Source organism: Neomonachus schauinslandi, chromosome 11, assembly GCF_002201575.2.
Source record: "Neomonachus schauinslandi chromosome 11, ASM220157v2, whole genome shotgun sequence".
NCBI lineage: Eukaryota > Metazoa > Chordata > Mammalia > Carnivora > Phocidae > Neomonachus > Neomonachus schauinslandi.
In genome coordinates this window covers 96,406,255-96,427,544 of record NC_058413.1, presented here as the reverse complement: position 1 = coordinate 96,427,544, position 21,290 = coordinate 96,406,255, and the positions used below count along the sequence as shown (strand labels likewise).

The window sequence follows — 21,290 nt, the reverse complement described above, 5'->3', positions numbered from 1 at the left end:
TAATTCTCTAATTGCTGGCATTTATGACAGTGTGGATGCTACTGGCCCTGTGGCTGAGGTGGATTATGTTGGGAATAGGGAGAGAAAAGGGGTCCTTTTGTTGGCCTTTTCATTTTCCCCCTCAATAAGATCTCCGAGAAGGCCCCGAGGAAATGCACAGACTCTTGAACTGAGGGAATGACATCCCATAAAATGGTTCTTTATGTTTTTAAAAAGGATGAGCTGCTTTTCTTGACCTATCCAAAGAAATCCATACCACCACTGTTAAATATTTCAGTGAGCTTTGTACCTTGTCAGGTTACACACCAGGGGAAGCTGACCCATGAGGCTGTAGCCACTGCCAGACGGTTGCTTTTTAAAGACCAAGGCATTTGAAGGATGAATTTTGTCGTGTGATTTGTAGTTGTTTGGGATGACATAAGTCCCCTTGTAGGATTAGTACAAAACTTCTTAGGGGCCAAACTTGGCTTCACTTTTTAGATGTTGGACATCTTTAATGAGCTTTAGTTTTAAAGAAATAGAGATAGAAATGTAAGAGTTAGTTGACAGTTTTCTGCACTGGCTATGAAAATTCCCCTTCCTTTGAAATGAGTAGTTGTTTTTCTATTTGACAAATAGACTGAAGGGATTTCCCCAGAAAACTTACCTTTAAGTAAGTTTTAAGCAAAAGCAAAGCTTTGTGTCCCAGCAGTGGGGCAGATCTCTTCCACTGGCATTTATCTCTGGAGTTGGAGTTTCTTTCATATATTTTATCTCTTGCATTTTTGTTGTTATGTTTGGTTGGAATGCTTGGCTGTAGGTATTTTCATGTCTTTCAGCAGCCAGAGCCATGAACCTTTCTAACATTGGAACGGTTTTAGCCAGATCCAACCCTTATGATCGGTGCTTTGCTGAGGCATCATTGTTTCATTCTCCTTTTACAGCATCAAAGTAACTGTGGCTTTCTGTCTTGAGTTAGGAGAGTAATACTACTTGTGAGGAGTGTTGTTGGAGAACATTTTTTTTCAGGAAGCTCTCCTTTGTACTATCTCGGTTTGGAAAACTGAGGAGAAGTTAATCACAAATATCTCTACAATACGTATCTACACCCAGAGGAATAAATATTTACACATGTCTGTATTCAAATTCTGTCCATCCATGAGTATTGACTAATTTTTAGATCAAATGCAAACATACAACATTGTTCCAAGATTATTGCCTTTAATTATAAGCAGTAAAACCATGTGGATAACATCTCTCTAAGCTCAGCTAATGAGGAAATCCTTTTGTAATCTCTCGGGCTAGGATTTTTTATTTGTGCCTATATAAATACCTTTATAAAGGAGGGGGAGAATCTCATTATCTAATCTGTAATAGTGTGAGATAGTACAACACAGTAATTAAGAGCTGTTAAGACCACAGGCACTGGATTTAGACTGCCTGGGTTCAAATTGTTGCTCCCCCGTTTATTAGCTGGATGACCTTGGAAAAGTTTCTTAACCTCTCCGTGGTTCAGTTTCTTCATTTGTAAATTAGCAGTAATCAAGCTTTGTAAAATTATTGTGAGGCTTAATTGAAATTATGCATGCAAAGTACTTAGCAATTTGCCTGGTACATAAGAATCCCTAATTATTATTAGGACTCAAAGTTTGAAAGGCCATGAGGGCTATAATATTTTCTTCCCATCAAGATAACTGGGTTTTATTACTCTGATGTACACATGCATATGTGTACACATACATACCTATGTGAGAGCTATAATCTTGACTTTAGAATGTTCTTGATTTGGGTCTATGACCATACCACCCTGAACACGCCCGATCGTGTCTGATCTCGGAAGCTAAGCAGGGTCGGGCCTGGTTAGTACTTGGAAGGGAGAATGTTCTTGATTTGGGTCTGGTTGTCAAGTTCATTTGTAAGCTAGGCATAACCAAACTGAAGGCCAGCTATGCATCTCGGCAACAGGGGGTACCATTGGTGTCCAATGAGAACATAATTAGAGATAAGGCAGAAAAGGGAGGAGAGAGAACAAGACAGTAAATGGGCAGGTAGGACACCGAGGAATTCAGTGCCTCCAGGAGTTGCATAGTTATCAGGCCAAGGCAGCTATGTTGGGGTTGCTACTCTTGGTCTCGATAACTAGTGTCCCTTACCTTTTTGTGTATGAGTGTAAGTACTCAGGGATCCTTTGCAATGATTCTGAGGCTCTTCATGGTCCTCGGCCCCCAGGTTCGGCTGCATTCATCTGTACTTGGTAACTAGTTGACGTTTGCTCTCAAATGTCAGCGCAGGGAGAATTAAGTGTTGGTCTACAGAGATCAACACAATTAATAATTTAATTATAGAAGAAATGCTGAGTTGTAGGTTACAGTTCCTGGGGGTTGGAGCTTAGCTTGAGAAATAAAAAAGAACCACAAGTAGAATAGTCAAAAACAGATTAAAGTTTAAGAATAACCAGTAGAGGGTAGTACGCTTAAGGAGGAAACATACAGTTCTGCTTTCTCTCTCTTAAAAAAAAGGTTTGCTGAAATACCGAATACACCTCATCGTTTACAGATGAAGAACCTGAGGCACAGGCAAGCTAGATAGTTTGCCTGAAGTCATGGCGACTAAGCGGCAGAGCTAGAATTCAAATCTAAACCCGTATCCATTGGAACACTCATTCATACTCTCTGTCGCTATCTTTACCTCTTTTCTCCGCGCACCCTCCAGTCAGTTTGTGAGGCTTGTCACTGATGCTATTGCAGTGTTTAATCTGGCCCTGCTGTGCTGTTTTTACCATCCTACTTGAAATTTCCATTACCTTTGCATGGATTATTACCATAATCTCCTAACCGGTCTCCCTGCCTTCCTTTTCACTATATACAGCGTTGCCAGTGGTTTTCTTAAATATAGATCTGATTATGTCACTTTATTCCTAAAACCCTTTGCCTCCTCACCGAACATAAAATAAGATTTAAAATTCTCAGCCCTCCATAATCTAGCTGGCCTACATTTCTACATTTTGAGCATTATCTCCCGAACACACATTCTCACTTCTGTGCTTCAGCCGTGCTGGACTACCGGTCTAGTGGATGTTCTCCACGGGCTGTGTGTACCTGCCTTTATACCTTTGCCAATGCCTCTCCTTTGCCTTAAAGTCTTGCCCATCTTGTCCTGCCTCTGGCTCATTCATCTTTCGTGGCTCAGCTCGATCCCCAGATCCCACCTCTTAGAAGCTTTTACAGATGCCACTGCTATAGTGGAAACTCAACTTCTCCTTTCCTGTTTTCTTACTGTACTTAATACCTACCTTTAACGAGTTTACTCCAGGTTACCTTATAGTGTAAATACTTTTTTGGTTTATTTTGAGAGAAAGAGCATGCATGTGAGCAGGAAGGGGCAGAGGGAGAGAGAGAATCCCAAGCAGGCTTCATGCCTGGCATGGAGCCCAACATGAGGCTCCATCTCACGACCCTGAGATCATGACCTGAGCCAAAATCAAGAGTCGGATGCTTAACCGACTGAGCCAACCAGGTGCCCCTGGTGTAAATATCTTTGATTATGTCTGTCTTCCCCCATTAGATTGTGATTTCCTTAAGACTTGGACCATTTCTAAGTCACCGTTTGTGTTTTATATTGTTAATAGTGGTGACTTTCCATATAGAAGGTGATCAGTGAATATCTGTTGAATTGAAAATTTGATACACATACAACTTTTAGGAATATCTTGCAAGGACAGTGTTACCGAAGCTGTTACGTTGTACAAGACTTATTAGCAGGCTAATTGTGAGTGATTTTTTAAAAATAGTGAACTGGGGCTCCTGGGTGGCTCAGTGGGTTAAGCATCCATCCGACTCTTGATTTTGGCTCAGGTCATAATCTCAGAGTCGTGAGATCGAGTGCTCCGTCAGCTCCCCACCTGGGCATGGAGCCTGCTTGCGATTTTCTCTCTCCCTCTCCCTCTGTCCCACATCCCCCATCTCTGAAAAAAAAAAAAAATGTAAACCAATTCAGGTGTGGCAGAGGAACATCTAAGAGCCATCAAAGGACATTTCTGTAATAGTACTAAGTGGGGTTTTACAAGTGATGTTGAGGTGTCCTGACAGGATACCATCGTCTTTTATGTAGATAATGCCAGCGCTGACCATCCCCTTACTTGAGTGTTGTTTCCGTTTCTAGGTTCCTCAACTTAAAGGGGATGAGGAGACGTTGGAGGCGGTTCTGAGGAGACTCAAAAGATGATTATATGATTGGAAGTCAGTCCTGTGAGGAAAGGTTGGGAGAATGAAAGGTTAAGAGGCAATTTAATAACTCTTCCAAAGACATAAAAGGGTCCATTATTAGGAATGGTAACCAGCTGTTTCCCAGCCCCATGGGTCCAAGAGTAAGAGAAAATAGGTCTACACTAAAGCAAAGAAAGGGTGGTTACGTAAAGAACTCGTTACTAATGATGTTTGTCATAGTGATGGTTGAAAAGGTTACCAGAATAACATTATCATCTTTTCTGGAGGTGAATTTTTAAAGTGCTGTCCTGCCTGTATATGTATAAAATGATCTCTCGAGCTACCCTCTCCTTCTGGGAATCAAAAAGTGTATTTTCATTCAGATCCTAGAGGGTGTGGATCATGTTTTGTACTTCTTAATATTCCCCCAGGGGTCCTGGGGCCCTACTGGCTCCTTAAGTATTTGACTTGAATTGTCAATTTGTGGCAATAATTAACTTTCAGTAGTAAGCTCCAGAGAAATGTCTTTATGAAACGATATTATAGTAGTTTTATAGGAGAATAAAAATGTAGTAAATGGAGCTAAGAGAGAAATCTTAACATCAAGAAAAACCGGGGAAAACAGTAGGTGTGGTCTTACTGGGGAAACCAATAAGTGTTTGTAGCTTTTATGTCCATTTCCAGTTGTAGTTTAAAGAGATGTGCTGCAGAATATCCCTTGGTAGGGTTATCACTGCTTGTGGACATATTATAACAAGTGCTTTGTAAATCCTTTCCAATCTAATACAAGCTTGCTTCATGTGAATGAGGATTACAAAGGCCTCTGACCCTTGGCTTTTGAGGCTGTGTGGAGGGCTTGCATCACTCAGAATGAAACCTTTTTAGATATGTTGGGTTGCAGAAAGCATTTCCTGTACAGTCAGAATGAAAACTGTGAATTGGGATTATTCATATAGATTACCAAGAGCCTGGGTAGAGCTGATATTAACGCCAGCTCTTTTTCCTACCACCTTGTTCCAAAACCTTGATTGAGTTATTGACACTTTAGGACTTCTGAATTTAGTACTGGAATTATATATAAATGCCTTCCTTTAGGTGAAGTGATACGAGGTTTATTTAAGGTTTTGTACATATAATGAATTTTCTAAGTTTCATATAGTAAATGCTGTCCACTCTTAACCAGACAATCTCATTAAATGACTAGAGTTCAAAGGTAGCTGGATTCTTGCAGGAATTCTGCAAGTGGTGGCAAAGTCAAGGGTGGTTGTAAATCGTAAAATTGGGTGTCACTTAAGAAACTCGGGGAATTATAAGAGATCCATGCTTTTCCTGGGGCTTTTTTTTCTAAAGATTTTATTTATTTATTTTAGAGAGAGTGAGCAGTGGCCGGTTTGGGGGGGGGCAGCGAGGGGCAGAGGGAGAGAGGGGGAGAGAGAATCCCTGCGGAGCCTGATGCGGGCTCGATCCCATGACCCTGAGATCATGACCTGACCGAAATCAAGAGTCGGATGCTTAACCAACTGAGCCACCCAGGCACCCCTTTTCCTGGAACTTTTAATTGCTAGTCATATAGGTTTAAATTTGGAAAGCAAGCGATTATGAAGGCAAAGAATAATTGTCATGTTTCTGTATTCTACTTGAGAGACTCTAGAGCTGGAGTAATAAAAAAAATACCAGGGACTTTTTTTTTTTTTAATAGGTTAATGCCACATAATGTGGGCTTCTCAGAATGTGATGGCAAACTTCCAAATACGATGTGGTAGTCAGGAGAGTCAATTGGTTTTTCAAGATATTAAGAACACAAAACTTCCCAACTCTTACATTGAACATTAATTCCTGAAAAATATGAGGTGAAAATGATGTTGGCTGACTTGGTAGCTTTGTTGTTTTACCAAGGAGAATGTTCACTTTTGTTATCTAACTTCACGTTGCTCCTTCAGAAAACTGACTTTACTGAAAGATAACCCTATTTACCTTCAGAAAGAAGGAAGTTGTGAAAACCTCGTGTTACTGGAGTTGCTCTTGGTCATTCAGCAGCGCATCTGTCCTCTCAGAAGGAAAGATGCACCCTACCTTTTGTACCAAGATATGACCAACAAGCTGGAAGAAGAAAGTTGAAATTTTGTAGTAGAATCTTGCAATCGAATGAGCATATAACTCAAAATGAAATTAACTACTTAAAGTTGGCATATGGGGGACCCAAACCTCTTGTAATAAAAAAAACCATCTCTGAAAACAATGTTGGTGTTTGTTGGCTTAATTTTTCCAGCCTATTCAAATGGATCTGGCCATGTTGTGGTACTTTCCTGTTAAACAGAGAAGAATAAACCCTGTGAATGGTGATGATTAACTTAAGTTCTATAGTATATCAGGCTTATTTCTTCTGCTTCAGACTTGGAACCTAGGAGTCTGGAAATATACCTTTCTTGATTTGTTTTGGTTTGGTTTTTTAATATCCTGTGAAATAATTTGGGGCATTGCCAAGAATCTGTATAGCTTACTATCTGATGTAGTATATTCATTTGCTGTGTTTTCTTTTCTTTTTCTTTTCTCCTTTTCTTTTTTCTTTTCTTCTCTTCTCTTCTCTTCTTTCTTTTCTTTTCTTTTCTTTTCATTTCTTTCACCAGTGAGCTACTTTATGAGATGGGTGGGGTTCACCTGTCTCATTTGCTTGGCTGTTTTGAGCATCTTTGCTTTTTGCCCTTGTTGACATGGAATGAGGATGAAGAGTACTACTACTTTCTCTAATGACAAAGTGGGTAATATTTCTGTTTCTCAGGTGGCAGTTGCTAGGTAGAATTGAATTAAATATTTGAAAACTGAACTTCATTCTTGCGTGGGTGAAAATTTTACCAGCTGTTATTATTGAACAAGAGTGTAGTATTGCTTTGCACTCTTTAATCCTAGGTGACTTTTTTGTGTTAACATTTCTCAATATCAGGCAGAGATCATATTTAAAACAGTTTATTTTTTTAAAGATTTTATTTGAGACAGAGAGCATGAGAGAGCACGCACGAGCAGTGGGGAGGGGCAGAGGGAGAAGCAGACGCCCCGATGAGCAGGGAGCCCAATACGGGCCTTGATCCCAGGACCCTGGGACCACGGCCCTGAGCCAAAGGCAGATGCTTAACCGACTGAGCCACCCAGGTGCCCCTAAAACAGTTTAAATCTCTTCCTAGCTGTTACATAATTCAAATAACCACTGTTCTCTTTAATGCACCAATAACAAGAGAAAATTTGACCTTGGCCATACCTCTGACAATCTGTTGACAAGAGACTGTGATGTTAGTTCAGTAACTGCATACATTTCTTGATAGTTGCTTTCAGAAACCATCTTGGCTTAGGAAGTTTGTCTCTTAATGTCTGTGCATTTGACTATGCTTGAGTATATTATACTTCTCCCCCTCTCCTTCTAATTATTGTTGTATTCCACTTTTTGGAAATGAATTAGAGACGTCACTATATTTTCTTCCATTACAAATGATAAAAAAGTACTTGCAATGAGGCTCACCTTCCCCCTAAGTGACATTCATAAATGTATCACTGTACATGTAAGAAATGGAGAGAGATTGGAAAATCTAGTTCATTTTTTAAAAGATTTTATTTATTTTACAGAAAGGGAGAGAGAGCACACATGCGAGCAAGTGGAGAAGCAGAGAGGGAGGGAGAGGGAAAGAGAATCTGAAGTAGACTCCTCACTGAGCTCAATCTCATGATCTGAGCCAAAATCAAGAGTCGGATGCTTAACCGACTGTGCACCCAAGCGCCCCTCTAATTCATTTTTCAAAAAACATCTTTTATGTACCAGACAGATGATCAGGTACTGGGGCACCAGCAATGAACAAGTCCCTTCTCTCATGGAACTTACTATCTAACTTCTTTTTCCTGAGCTCTGCTTAAAATATAGCGTGAATATAAGTACGGAAATTGGTCATTTGAAGGTTGAAGTTCTTACAACTAATATTAACGGAATTGTCTTTGGGGAGCAATTCAAGTGTGTTCTTCATTTACTGATTTACTGATTTTTTTTTTTTTAAAGATTTTATTTATTTATTTGACAGAGAGGGACACAGCGAGAGAGGGAACACAAGCAGGGGGGGTGGGAGAGGGAGAAGCGGGCTTCCCGCCGAGCAGAGAATCATGACCTGAGCCGAAGGCAGACGCTTAACAACTGAGCCACCCAGGCGCCCCGATATTTTAAATATTCTTAAGGTATTTAATAGTTTTTCCCTTCATGTTAAAAGGGAACTTAAGTACTACCACATCCTCTGCCACCTTCTACAATCAAAGAAAGTACTACTCTCTTCTTGTACTCTGGATTCCATCCCTCTCATCTCCTCAGGGTTGTTCCTGCAATTATCACCTCTCTCCTGCATCCACAGTTTTTCTCTCACATCTGGATTGGTCTCATTAACATATAAAACTGATTATCTTTTTTTTTTTTAAGATTTTAATTAATTTTAAGTAAACTCCATGCCTGATGTGGAGCTCAAACTTAGGACCCCGAGATCCAGAGTCCCATGCTCTACTGACTGAGCCAGCCAGGTGCACCCAAGTATCTTAATATAATCCTTCTTTCTTTCTTTCTTTCTTTATTTAATTTTATTTTTTTAAAGATTTTACTTATTTATTTGAGAGAGAGAGAGAGAAACAGCATGAGAGGGGATAGGGTCAGAGGGAGAAGCAGGCTCCCCGCCGAGCCGGGAGCCCGATGTGGGACTCGATCCCAGGACTCCGGGATCATGACCTGAGCCGAAGGCAGTTGCTTAACCAACTGAGCCACCCAGGCGCCCATAATCCTTCTTTAAAAAAAAAAAAAAAAGAAACCTTGACCTCATGTCCTCCTCCAGCGACTACCCAGTTGTCGGTTCCTTCTCACAGCAAAACTTCTTGAAAGTGCTGTGTGTCACTGCTGTCCACTTCCTCACCTCTCTCTCCTCCTCAGCCACTGTAGCTGGGCTTTCTCCCCCTGGTTCCACTGAAATAGCTCTTATCAGAGTCCTCAGGAGCGCAGTCTTGCCAGATTGAATAGATAATTCTTGGTCCTCATCCTGTTAAGCCTCTGGGCAGCGTTGAATCGGCTGACCACTCCCTTCTTTTTTTTAAAATCTTTTTTTTTTAAAGATTTTATTTATTTATTTGACACAGAAAGAGACAGCGAGAGAGGGAACACAAGCAGGGGGAGTGGGAGAGGGAGAAGCAGGCTTCCCGCGGAGCAGGGAGCCCGATGCGGGGCTCGATCCCAGGACCCCGGGATCATGACCTGAGCTGAAGGCAGCCGCCCAACCAACTGAGCCACCCAGGCACCCTGACCACTCCCTTCTTGAAACATTTCTTTTCTTGGATTCTGTAACACTAAGTTCCCCTGCTCTTTTCTTAAGTCATTGGTCATTAATTTTCAGTTTTCTGTATGGCTTCCCTCCCCTGCTTCACTTTTCTGAATGTTGGGGTCGTCTAGGAGGCCGCCTTTGGCTACATCCTCTTCCTAGGTGATCTCATCCAGGCCTCATCTACATGCGCAGGGACTACTAAGTTTTTGTCTCTAACTGACTACTTGGAGTACCAGCGTTATATAATCAAGTGCATATTTGGCATTTCCATTTGGGTAATAATAATAGGAGTAGTTAGCATTTATTGTTTATTACGGGCTAGGCAGTATTCTGAGTACCTTACATCGATCATTTTACCTAATCTTGACCACTCTCCGAGGTAGCCACTACTATTCCCAGGCAAGAAAACAAGTAGACATTGAAGCACTTGGATATCTAATGTGTCTTCCACTTAACATAGCCAAAAAGTCTTGATTTCCTCTTTTTCTCTGTGTTTGGGAATGACTCTGCCATTTACCCAATTGCTCAGGCCTAAAATTTAAGAGTTACCTTTGATTTCTCTGTTTTATTCATATCCCAAATAACCCATCAGCAAATTCTTTCTGTGCTACCTCCAAAATCCAACTTCTCATTTCTACCACCCAAACCCCCCGACTCACCCATTATAATCTTGTCACTGGACTATTCTGTCATCTCCTTACTTGTGTTCTTACCTCGCTAAAGCTTGTCCTTCACACAGCCACTATGTGCTCCAAGTGGAACCGAGTCAAATCTTATTATTCCCTCTCTTTAAATCTGTCAGTGGCACTCGCCTCACCCTCCATCCCCCCACTGCCAGAATAAATAATCCCCATTCCTTCCCGTGGCCATCAAAACCGTACAGGCTCTGGCCTCTGTCAGGTCTGCTTTTCTGGCACCGTCTCTCCTCATTCTCTCATTCTGCTCCAGAGCCAGGCCGCCCTTTTTGTCTGGCGTACATGCCAGGCCTATGGCTGTCTCTGGGGCTTTGCGCTTTCGGTCAAGCAAGGATACTGCTCCACCTGGATCTTTATATGTCTGTCTTTTTCTCATTTAGGCCTAAGCCAGGGTTCAGCAAGTTTCTTCTGCAAAGGGCCAAATGGTCTCTGTTGTAACACTCAACCTGTGCTGTCGTTTAACGCATCGGCAGTGACAGTACGTAAACAGATGAGCGTGGAGGTGTCCCAGTAAAGCTTTATGTGCACTGAAATTTGAGTTCCATATAATTTTCATGTGTACAAAATATTCTTCTTCTTCTTCTTTTTTTTTCCTAACCGTTTAAAAACGTTAAAAACCCTTCTTCACTCATGGACTGAACAAAAACAGGTGGCAGACCAGATTTAGCCAGTGACCCGCAGTTTGCCAGTCCTTGGCGAACCATCACTTTAGAGAAGCCTTTCCTGACCACGGAAAATAACCCCCACAGCTAACTCCCATCGGTCCTATTGCCTTGGTCTCTTTATTTATTTGTTGTATGTTTGTTTTCTGTCTCCACTAAATTGTAGCCGCATGGGGCAGGAATTTCGTCAGTGTATCTTTAGAGGCTACAACAGTGCCTAGCAGTTCTCAGTAAATGCTTGCTGAGTGAAGGAATGCCAGCCCCATTCAAACCATGGCTGTAGACTGCTATCTGGTCTCCCTTTATTCAGTCTCTTTCGTACTCTAATTGTGTGTGTGTGTACACCTTTTCCAGAGTAAACTTCCGAGTTACGCCTTTTCTACATCTGAGAACCAATGGTAGCTCCTTGCTGTTCAGTGTATCAGCTTTGACCATACCATCCTAGAATTAACAAGGTTCTGATACTTCATGTGTCTCTTATCTTGAGCCTGCTGTGGCTACCCTTTTCCAACCAGATCAGTTTTTACTAATGCTTACATCTGATTTTCTCCCCATTATTGTGCCCTTCCATTTATTCTCTTTGTTTTTTAAGATTGATTTATTTGAGGGGCGCCTGGGTGGCTCAGTCGTTAAGTGTCTCCCTTCGGCTCCTGTCATGGTCCCAGGATTCTGGGATTGAGCCCTTCGTCGGGCTCCCTGCTCAGCAGGAAGCCTGTTTCTCCCTCTCCCACTCCCCCTGCTTGTGTTCCCTCCTTTGCTCTCTCTCTCTCTCTGTCAAATAAATAAATAAAATCTTTAAAAAAGAGAAATTTATTTGAGAGAGAATGTGTGTGTGAGTGGGGGAGGGACATAGGGAGAGAATATTCTAGCAGACCCCACCCCCCCCCCCCCACCCCCCCAACCAAGCGCAGAGCCCCATGCAGGGGCCGACCCCACGACCCATGAGATCATGAGCCCAGCTGAAGCCAAGAGTCCGATGCCCAACGGACTGAGCTACCCAGGCACTCGATCCCATTTATTAATTAGCCATTGTCCATGATATATGTCCTTCAGAACTCTGTTCTTAAAAACTTTTGTAGGTTATAAGCCTCTTTGAGAGAAGCTGGAGAAATCTGTTGTGTTTCTCACCTGACAGATGCCTATATAAACGAAGTTTTGCCTGTACTTTGAGAGAAATTTCTCAGCTTACTCCCGCCCATCAACTTCTTTGACTAAATCCTTGCTTAACCCTTTTCCTAAAAGAAGAGAATTTCCCTCCATTGTGCTTTGTATTCATTTCTTCCCAGGACTGATGCCTCCTCCCAGTGCTTTTTCCATTTATTGCCGCTTTGCTTTTGAGGATTTTCAGTCTCTTTCCTGCTGCTGTGTTCCCCTTTGGCATATAAACATATTCTACTCAAGAAATAATCCTCCCAAGCTGGTCTTTCCCTGCCTTGTGCCCTATCTCTTGTTTCCCACATAACTGAGTTTTTTCAAAAGACGAGGCTATACTCATTTCCATTTTGTCACTTTTTTTTTTTTAAGATTTTTATTTATTTAGGCGCCTGGGTGGCTCATTCGTTAAGCGTCTGCCTTCAGCTCTGGTCATGGTCCCGGGGTCCCGGGATCGAGCCCTGCATCGGGCTCCAGCCCCACATCGGGCTCCCTGCTCGGCGGGAAGCCTGTTTCTCCCTCTCCCACTCCCACTGTTTGTGTTGCCTCTCTCGCTGTGTCTCTCTCTGTCAAATAAATAAATAAAATCTTAAAAAAAAAAGATCTTATTTATTTAATTTAATGTAGAGAGAGTGTGTGTGCATGCCTGTGTGAGTGGCGGGGGTGGTGGGAGGAGAGGGAAAGAATCTCAAACAGACTCCCCGCTGAGCACAGAGCCTGATGCGGGGCTTCATCTCACAACCCTGAGATCACGACCTGAGCCAAAACCTAGAGTCAGAGGCTCAACTGACAGCCACCCAGGCACCCCCCATTTTGTCACTTTCTAATCACATCTCTACCCACTGCAGTTTGGCTCCTCCTGCCTCTAACACTGCATTAAAGTTGGCTGTGTTAAGGTTAGGGGTGACCCCCCAATTTTGTTCTCCCACTGTACGAGTTTCGGCCCTTACCCAACTTGACCATCCCTTGCTATGTATTCCTTCCCTTGACTATTGTGTGCCTACCACTCATGACCTTCCTCTTGGCCATTCCATCTTCATCTCCGTCCTTGGCTTTCACCTTTATGTTGTTAAGTGTAGGTATTCCATAGGCATCTGCCACTGACCCTCCTTTTCTCTCATTATTCTGTCCTTGGGTGATTGCTTGCATTTATACATACAGTTTCATCATTCATATGTGTGTGTGTGTATATATATATTTTTTTCATGGAATCAGATGTGTTTTCTCCAGATCATTATCCTATCTTACAATTTGGATGGACATTTCAAATTCAGATATCTGAAGTGATCTCCCTTTCCACTTCTATAAACCTTTCTTCTTTCTGTAATCCCAATCTTGGTAAATATCGCCACAAACCTAATCAACCTAGGCCAAACACCTGCAAGTTTTTATTGATTCTTTCTATTGCCTTAACCCTTCATATCAAAACTTTGTCCATTTGCTTCCTGTCTGTGGAATCTGCCCTTTTCCCTCAATCCCCAGTGTTGCTGCTGTCATTTTACAACTTTTCCTGCCTGTGGTTGTAAAGGCAATCTCTGCTTACCCACTGCTGTCATAGTGATCTTTTGAAAATATAAATCTAGGGCGCCTGGGTGGGTCAGTCATTAAGCATCTGCCTTCGGCTCAGGTCATGATCCCAGAGTCCTGGGATCGAGCCCCGCATCAGGCTCCCTGCTCAGCAGGAAGCCCGCTTCTCCCTCTCCCACTCCCCCTACTTGTGTTCCCTCTCTTGCTGTCTCTCTCTCTGTGTCAAATAAATAAATAAAATCTTAAAAAAGAGAGAGAATATAAATCTAATCATGCTTCTCTGCCCGCCTGAACGCATTGTGGACGAGCTGTAGAGCCTTCGGGATGAGGCCCGCGCGTCCCTGAAGATCAACTTCCAACTCGTGAAGGCATTTAACACCTTTCATGACCTGCCTCTCTCTTTTTTATCCCCCTTCAGCATCTTACGCCCCTTTGCCACATCGGCTGGGGCCTCAGCCGTCCTACACTGTTGTTTCACGCCACGTACTCTTGTCCGTCTGTGCCTTTGTTTGAACTGTTCTCTGCCTGACCCTGATTTCTCATCCTTCAAAAGTTAGATTAAGTTTCCGTCCTTTCTGTAATGGCTTTCCTGACCCTTTCTCCTTCATTGTGTTCGTCTTTCTGCTGTGCTGCCGTATTCATTCCATTAGCACATGTATTCCTCCAGCATGGCAGGCAACACACTTGTATTCCATTAACTTAATCATCTATTTTTTTAAACGATTATTTATTTATTTGAAAGAAAGAGAGAGAGAGCACACAGAGGGAGAGGGAAAAGCAGATTCCCCGAGGAGCAGGGATCCCGATGCGGGGCTCGATCCCAGGACCCTGAGATCATGACCTGAGCTGAAGGCAGACGCTTAACTGAGTGAGCCACCCAGGCGCCCCTCAGCATCTATTCCTAACAGGCTAGCAGGTCCTGGAAGGCAGAAGCTGTCTTTTATGTTTAGATGAGCTGTCCTCATCCCTTAACCCAGAAATGGGCTTACGTATTTGAATGAATGAATCAATCAGTGAATTGGTTTAGTCTGTCCTGCTAGCCTGAGTACATTCTCCCACAGCATTCTTAAAAAGAAGAATCATTTTGTCTAATTCTTTGGAGTCCATCAGTGTTTTCTACTACAGTGCTATTACCACAGTAGCTACTTAGCTACTTAATGTTTTATAAACAATTGTGTTTCTTTTATTTTCATTTTACAAACATTTATTGAGTGCCAAGTTTGTGCCAGATACTGGGAATAAAAAAATGAGTACACTGTTCCTATCCTCAAAGAGTGAACACTCTAGAGAAGGAAATAAACATGTAAGCACATTTTTTAAAAAAACCCTTATGCTAATTAAGTACTAGTAATTATGTGTACATGTCTTTAAAATGCAACATCAAGACCTTGTTGTTTTAGAGCTGGAAGCAGGAGACACAAAGGGAAATGTGCCAGCAGAAGTGATAGCTAACTGGAATAAACTCCTTTTTAACTAGACCTGAGATACACAGTATGCTTCTGTGAAGTCTCTTCATCTTCTCTGGTGGTTCTTCATGATCTTTTTTTTTTTTTTTAAGATTTTATTTATTTATTTATTTATTTATTTGAGAGAGAGAGAGAGAGAAACAGCATGAGAGGGGAGAGGGTCAGAGGGAGAAGCAGACTCCCCGCTGAGCTGGGAGCCCGATGTGGGACTCGATCCCGGGACTCCGGGATCATGCCCTGAGCCGAAGGCAGCCGCTTAACGACTGAGCCACCCAGGCGCCCTCTTCATGATCTTCTTAGTTCTCCTGTGGCTTCCTCATATGATGAAGCCATATATGATGATAACAAAACTTAGAAGCTTCAAATTTCAAAGAATTTCGAACAATTAGAGTATTGGGGTGATTTTGATACTGTCTGTGGTTATTGATGTTAATCTCTTAAAATCTCTTCAAACTCTTAAGACTAAACATTTTGGAGACCGAATATGCAGATGAGTCTCTGGCCAGAAAAGAAAGTGAGCAGACTTATCCTAGACCTTACTCATCTGAGGCTGGAAGCGGCTGAGCTTGTTTATTTAATAGAAAAGTTTTCAAATTAGCTTTGGTACCTCCACCTTAGCCTGGGAGGTGAAGAACTCCAGGTGAGTGATTTTTGCTCTGACTATGGTAAACTGGAAAGAATTTAAGGGAGGAACTAAAAATCTATGTATTTTAGTTAGGGGTAGGGAGGAAAAGGCGTTGAGGTGGATCAGCTGAAAGTTTATCAGATCACTGGTGTTACTAGGAACTGTGTCACATCTAATCAGTGCAGATGGCTTAGGTCTCGATTACCTAAACTCTGATTGTTGATGCTGGAGTGGTGCCTAGTTGCAGTACTGAGGGATGGAAATGCACATTGCCGTCCTTTGGAAGGATTCTGAAATTTGTTAAATGTTTCTCTATGAACCGAATACTAATATAAAAGGAAGAATGAACTGTTCCAAGAGGTAAGCCAATTTTTTATTCCAGAATACGAGTTACATAGTATTTTATCCTTCACTGGCGTTGGTTTTTGAAAGGAAGAATGAAATCATGCACCTGCCTGTCTGCCTTTAGATACTTCTTGGGAGCAGGAATCATGTCTTACTTAACTTTGCATCTGGAGCAGATAGCATGTAAATGGCAAGCATATAAATGGTTTTTGAATGAATGAAGAAGTAAAAGAAATAGTGCTTTGTTTGAAAAGTTGGCTTGGTAGTACATAATTCCTTGAAACACAGAATTTCATGTATTTTTCTCAAATGTCTTCTTTATATTTCATATGTAAACATTATTATCTGAATACTTACTTTGGGTTCACTTAGGTTCTCTTGTGGAAAAAAAAATATTCCTGTTGCCCCATCATTTACAAATAGAACCAGACTCTAAAGAATTAAAATTCTTCCATTAAAATAAAAATCCTCAAATGTTAAGGTACTTATAAAGTAGAATTTAGTAGAGGTGTACCTGCTAAAGGTATGCCAGAAGTTCTCAAATAACTGGTTACCCTAGAGTTAGGGGTATGGGTCATAAAGACAGACATTCTACACATTTATTATTTATACAGTTAGATTTCATTTAGGAAGTGACATTAGATAGGTTCATTGCATTCTTGATCACTGGAAGCTAAATATGACAGAATAGTATTTTACCGTGCTCCACTTGGCAAGGATATTTTTCTGTTTGGAGGAAAGAAAGTGTTAAAATCTTGGCAGTCTGGACTCCCAAGGACATCACTGTTCAGAAGGCATCGGTTTGATGGCTCTTCCCTGTACTCTGTCTTTAGAATGCTGTGCTCATCAGGGAAAGCCATATTGAAAGGAAAAGTATGTGTGATGTATGGCTGTTTGGGCCCAGTTCCCAGGAATACTTGATCATGTGTAGCATGGTGTCTCCTGTCCTTTCTCTCTTCAGGGCTGTCCAGGCTTATGCTACAGTGCCAAACGTGAATTTAATTGCAGCTCCCTTTGTTGGCTTTTTTGGTAGACATTTTGTCTTAGCCTTTTGATTTTTAGGCAAGTCTAAATCCTTGGGAGGCCAGCACTGTTACCTTGTTGACGACATCTTCCAGGAACCCCACCTGTGAAAGGGGGTGATGGCAGCGAGATGAGAGGGAGGCAGGAAGGACTTCCATGGAGCAAGCACCCTCTCGTAGCAGCTCGTTCCCAGCACTTTCTCGATTTGGCTTCCCTTCTGTTTCTTTCTTTCGTTCGTTCATTCTTTTTTTTTTTTTACGGCTCTTACTTGGAAGTTCGGAGTCAGAAGGTTAGAGCTCTTTAACATAACAATGCAGGCTTTTGTTTTTGGCTTAACTGGATTATTAAAGCAATGGGTAGTTACTTTTAAGCAAGCTTGAAGAAGTCAACCTGTATTTCAAGTGAAAAGAAAGTTCTTGGGGGAGGTGGAGTCTTTTTTGACTACTCATTCTTTTCTTATTCCAACTGCGAGATCATAAGGAAAGAGTTAACACTTTCTGTCATGTTGGAAAGTACTTGTGAAATTTAAACATTGGCAGTTAGTTCAGTTAGCGCTTGACAGCTCAGGAGTACTCTGTTCTGGAGCGCGTGGCAATTAGGATTGTATCGTGCCTCACCAGGTGGCTGATGGTGAACATAGCAGGGTGGATCGCTTCCATTTTTTAAGGATTAATAATCTTTCATTACCTCACCTGTTGGATACTTCACCGGTTAGTTATTATGTGTATAGTTGCTAGAACTCTCTCCCTGCAGCACTGGGAGCATAAAATTCATGCATGTAGCAGTGTAGTTAGTCCCTGGGTAGTGTTGGGAAACCTCCAGGAGTCTTCCGTGAAGTGTCTAGATTAGCATGTCGTTCCATGAGGATAATGCAGGAAAAGAATGAGTTAAATCAAACTTTAAGGATCTGAAAATGGGCGTCATGTTAACTTACATGTTAGGAATAGCAAATTTTGTACTGGAGATTATTTATTTGATTCCTTTAAATATTTATAATTTTAAATTGTAACTATTTTGGTAGGAAATCTTTGTAACTAACTGTATGATCTTAGGCAAGTCATTTGGTCCCTCCAGTCAGTTTCTAAAACCACATCAATAATAAGAACTACAGTATGGATGTTGCCTTATAATTTTCTGAGTGATTTTACATAATGTAATTACATAATTTACATAAATTATTTCATTTACTCCTTACAACACTTCAGTAAACGAAGACATTGATACATAAAAATAGTAAGTTACGGGGTGCCTGGGTGGCTCAGTTGTTAAGCGTCTGCCTTCGGCTCAGGTCATGATCCCGGGGTCCTGGGATCGAGCCCCACATGGGGCTCCCTGCTCGGCGGGAAGCCTGCTTCTCCCTCTCCCACTCCCCCTGCTTGTGTTCCCTCTCTTGCTGTGTCTCTCTCTGTCAAATAAATAAATAAAATCTTTAAAAAAAAAATAGTAAGTTACTTGTCTAAGATCAGATAGCCTGGAAGTGCTAGAACCGAGTCCTCAGTCGAGGCCCACGAGCGCGCTCCTTAGTCATGTCATGTGCGGACATGCCAGTGGTGGACTGGGCCCCTCTAAAATTCTAAGGTACTGTCATTTTTTTATTGTTTTTGATTTTTTTTTTCTTCAGCATTTGAGGCAGCTTACCACGGGGCTATTTTCTTTGCCTGCTTTTTTTTCTCAAAGTACATTGTAGGATTACTATTTTAAATGTCGTTTTTTCCTGCCCAAAAGTATATTTAAAAAAATTAACAATATGGCTGGCTTAGCCGGTAGAGCATGCAACTCTTGATCTGGGGCTCATGAGTTCAAGTCCCATGTTCGGCATAGAGCTTACTTAAAAAAAAAAAAAATTAACAGTATAGAATTTCCATTATTGTGACAGGTTTTTGGATTAATTGGGTCTTGTGAGTTTGGGCTTCTCTTTCTGTAATGTTGTAGTTTGCAAGTGTAAACCCTGAAAGTCATTCCAGAAATTTATTTGGGGTTAAGCCACACATGTATGAGGTTGTCCTAACTTGTTTTAAGATGAAGAGGTAGATTTATTCTTATTCACAAATAATGTTCATAATAAGAATTTAAATTTAATTTAATGATGAGAGAAAGGACTGTAAAAAGCATCCTACTCTTGTATTTTTTAAACTTAGGTTTTACACATTCTTAGAATTATAGTGCTTTTCAGACAAATCCCTTTGAAGAGGATAAGTTCAGGTTTTTCTTAAATAGTTAAATGCTTTAATAATGTTAGCAACTTCAGAACAAAAACCTTAGATTCTAAGAACTGTCTCTCAGTTGCGTAGTTTGCAAGATCTTGGACTCAAAACATTTTGCTTCTTAAAGCATTTAAATTTAAGAGCTGAACCTGCTAATTTGTCTAAAAGGTTGCATGTATCTTTTCATATATTCCTGATTAATAAGTGGTTGAACAGATTAGCACCTGACTCTAGCTTTACACTAACTGGGGAAACAACTTTTCAGAAAATCCACAGATGTTGTCCATATGCATGTGGTCTTTGCTCTTGAGAGGAAAATTGGGGTTTTAATTGTTGGAACATATTTTGGGGCTAGGCTTATCAGTATAAATTGGAGATTCAAGAAAATCTGTCTCTCAATCCTTATTTTATTCTTGTTGTATGTGGATTTTGTTTCAGGGATTTGAAATTCTGTCTCTCTTGTCTCTTTCTGGAAAGAACTGTTTCTGAATCAGTGAATTTCTGTTAGTTTGTTTAAATAGACCACCTTTCTTGAGAACTTGTCAAAATAAGTTAAATCCTTAAGGATTTTTTTCAAAGGGCAGGTTAAAAGTTAGAGGTAAGGGGAATTTTTTGCCTTTTGCCTTTTCCAAGTATAACAGAGTAAGATGCTTCCGTAAGTTCTTGAATGCATTATTTCATCCTGTATGCGGTCAATTCATGATCCCTTTCACAGATGCTGCTGCCCACCATTAAGTCTCTTATCACAGGGCATTTTAAATTGATGCCATAAAATGCATGTTGAGAATCTTTGGATCTCAAATGTATAGAAATCACATCTAAATGTCAATTCCTGAGTTAAGGAACTGACAATTATGGCAATTTCAGTCTCTATTAATATTTAGTAGACAAGAGATTATGATATGGTTTATGTTATTCCTTATGTGTGTGTAAACTTATCTACTTGTTGAAAAGATTTGTTTGTTTTATTGGGGCTGTATATTTCTGCCATTGTACTGATTTGCTTACTTGAATTAAAGCCGTTCTTTAATTGTTTTGGGCTGTATCTATAGTTTGAAATTAAGGACTATCCCCTGTGTACTATGCACCAAAGATGACATTTCAATGCATTGTTCAATTACTACACAGCTCCTATTTGTCTGTAATGAAGCTGTATGACTGGGTCCATTTATTTCAATATTATTTTTTATATTATCCATATAAATGATAATGATTAATATATAGAGTCTGATTTTCCAAATTCATTTGTGTCTCCTCTGGGCATTTCTTTGGGATATGTTCACACTTGTGTTTTTGTTTCTGATTTTAAAATAATTTTCCTTTGTTGTAGGATGAGCAGTTCTTAGGTTTTGGCTCAGATGAAGAAGTCCGAGTACGAAGTCCCACAAGGTCTCCTTCAGGTATGGCCAGTTAAGTGCATGGTACCTTTTGTTTGTTAAGAGACCATGGCTTCCCCTTGCTTTCTTTGCATGTAAAGGATGATCTTAAATACTGGGGGGCGGCGGGGGGGCTTGCATCCTTCCCTTTCTCTCACACTAAGTAAGAGATGGCTTATGAGCTAGACCTCTTTACGGGGCTCTTCTCTGTCAGGCCACTTATGCTTTATTCTTTATAATGCTTCTCTTTGGGAACTAGGTGGGGGGGTGGGGGGGTGTGTGTGTGGTCAATTTCCATGGAATGACTAAAAGACCTGGTAGTTGAATTGAAGGTAACCTACTCAGAGCATCCTCAGATTCATAGATTTTGAATGATACGGTAGTATATACAACTTTGGGAATAATCTGACTGTTGTTTTTTACAGATGAAATGTGGTCTACTATTGTCAATAAAATAAATAAAATAAAAACAAAACAAACAAAATAAAAACAAAATATTTATTTTTTCTGATCCTTGAAAGGCTATATTAAAATAAAGAAAATAAAAATGATATGGGGGTATTTCCATTTTTAAGCAATATTTGTCATTGTTCTCGCCAAGAAAATATCTAGAATGTCGTGAAATTCTAGACTTCAAGAAGTTTCCTGAGAGACAGTCCTCAGTGGAAATAACATGCAATGGCTTGCAGAATTCTAGTCTG

General features: G+C 40.9%; 1 protein-coding gene across 2 annotated transcripts in view; it reads left to right on the top strand.

Annotated features, from left to right (window-relative positions):
* KMT2A (lysine methyltransferase 2A) overlaps window positions 1-21,290 on the top strand; it is a 77,270-nt gene that overhangs the window by 6,875 nt on the left and 49,105 nt on the right. For both annotated transcript variants that reach the window (XM_021696557.2, XM_044919757.1), the window contains exon 2: window positions 20,544-20,613. In XM_021696557.2, the coding sequence (XP_021552232.1) occupies window positions 20,544-20,613 (70 nt within the window). The remainder of the gene's footprint in view (window positions 1-20,543; window positions 20,614-21,290) is intronic.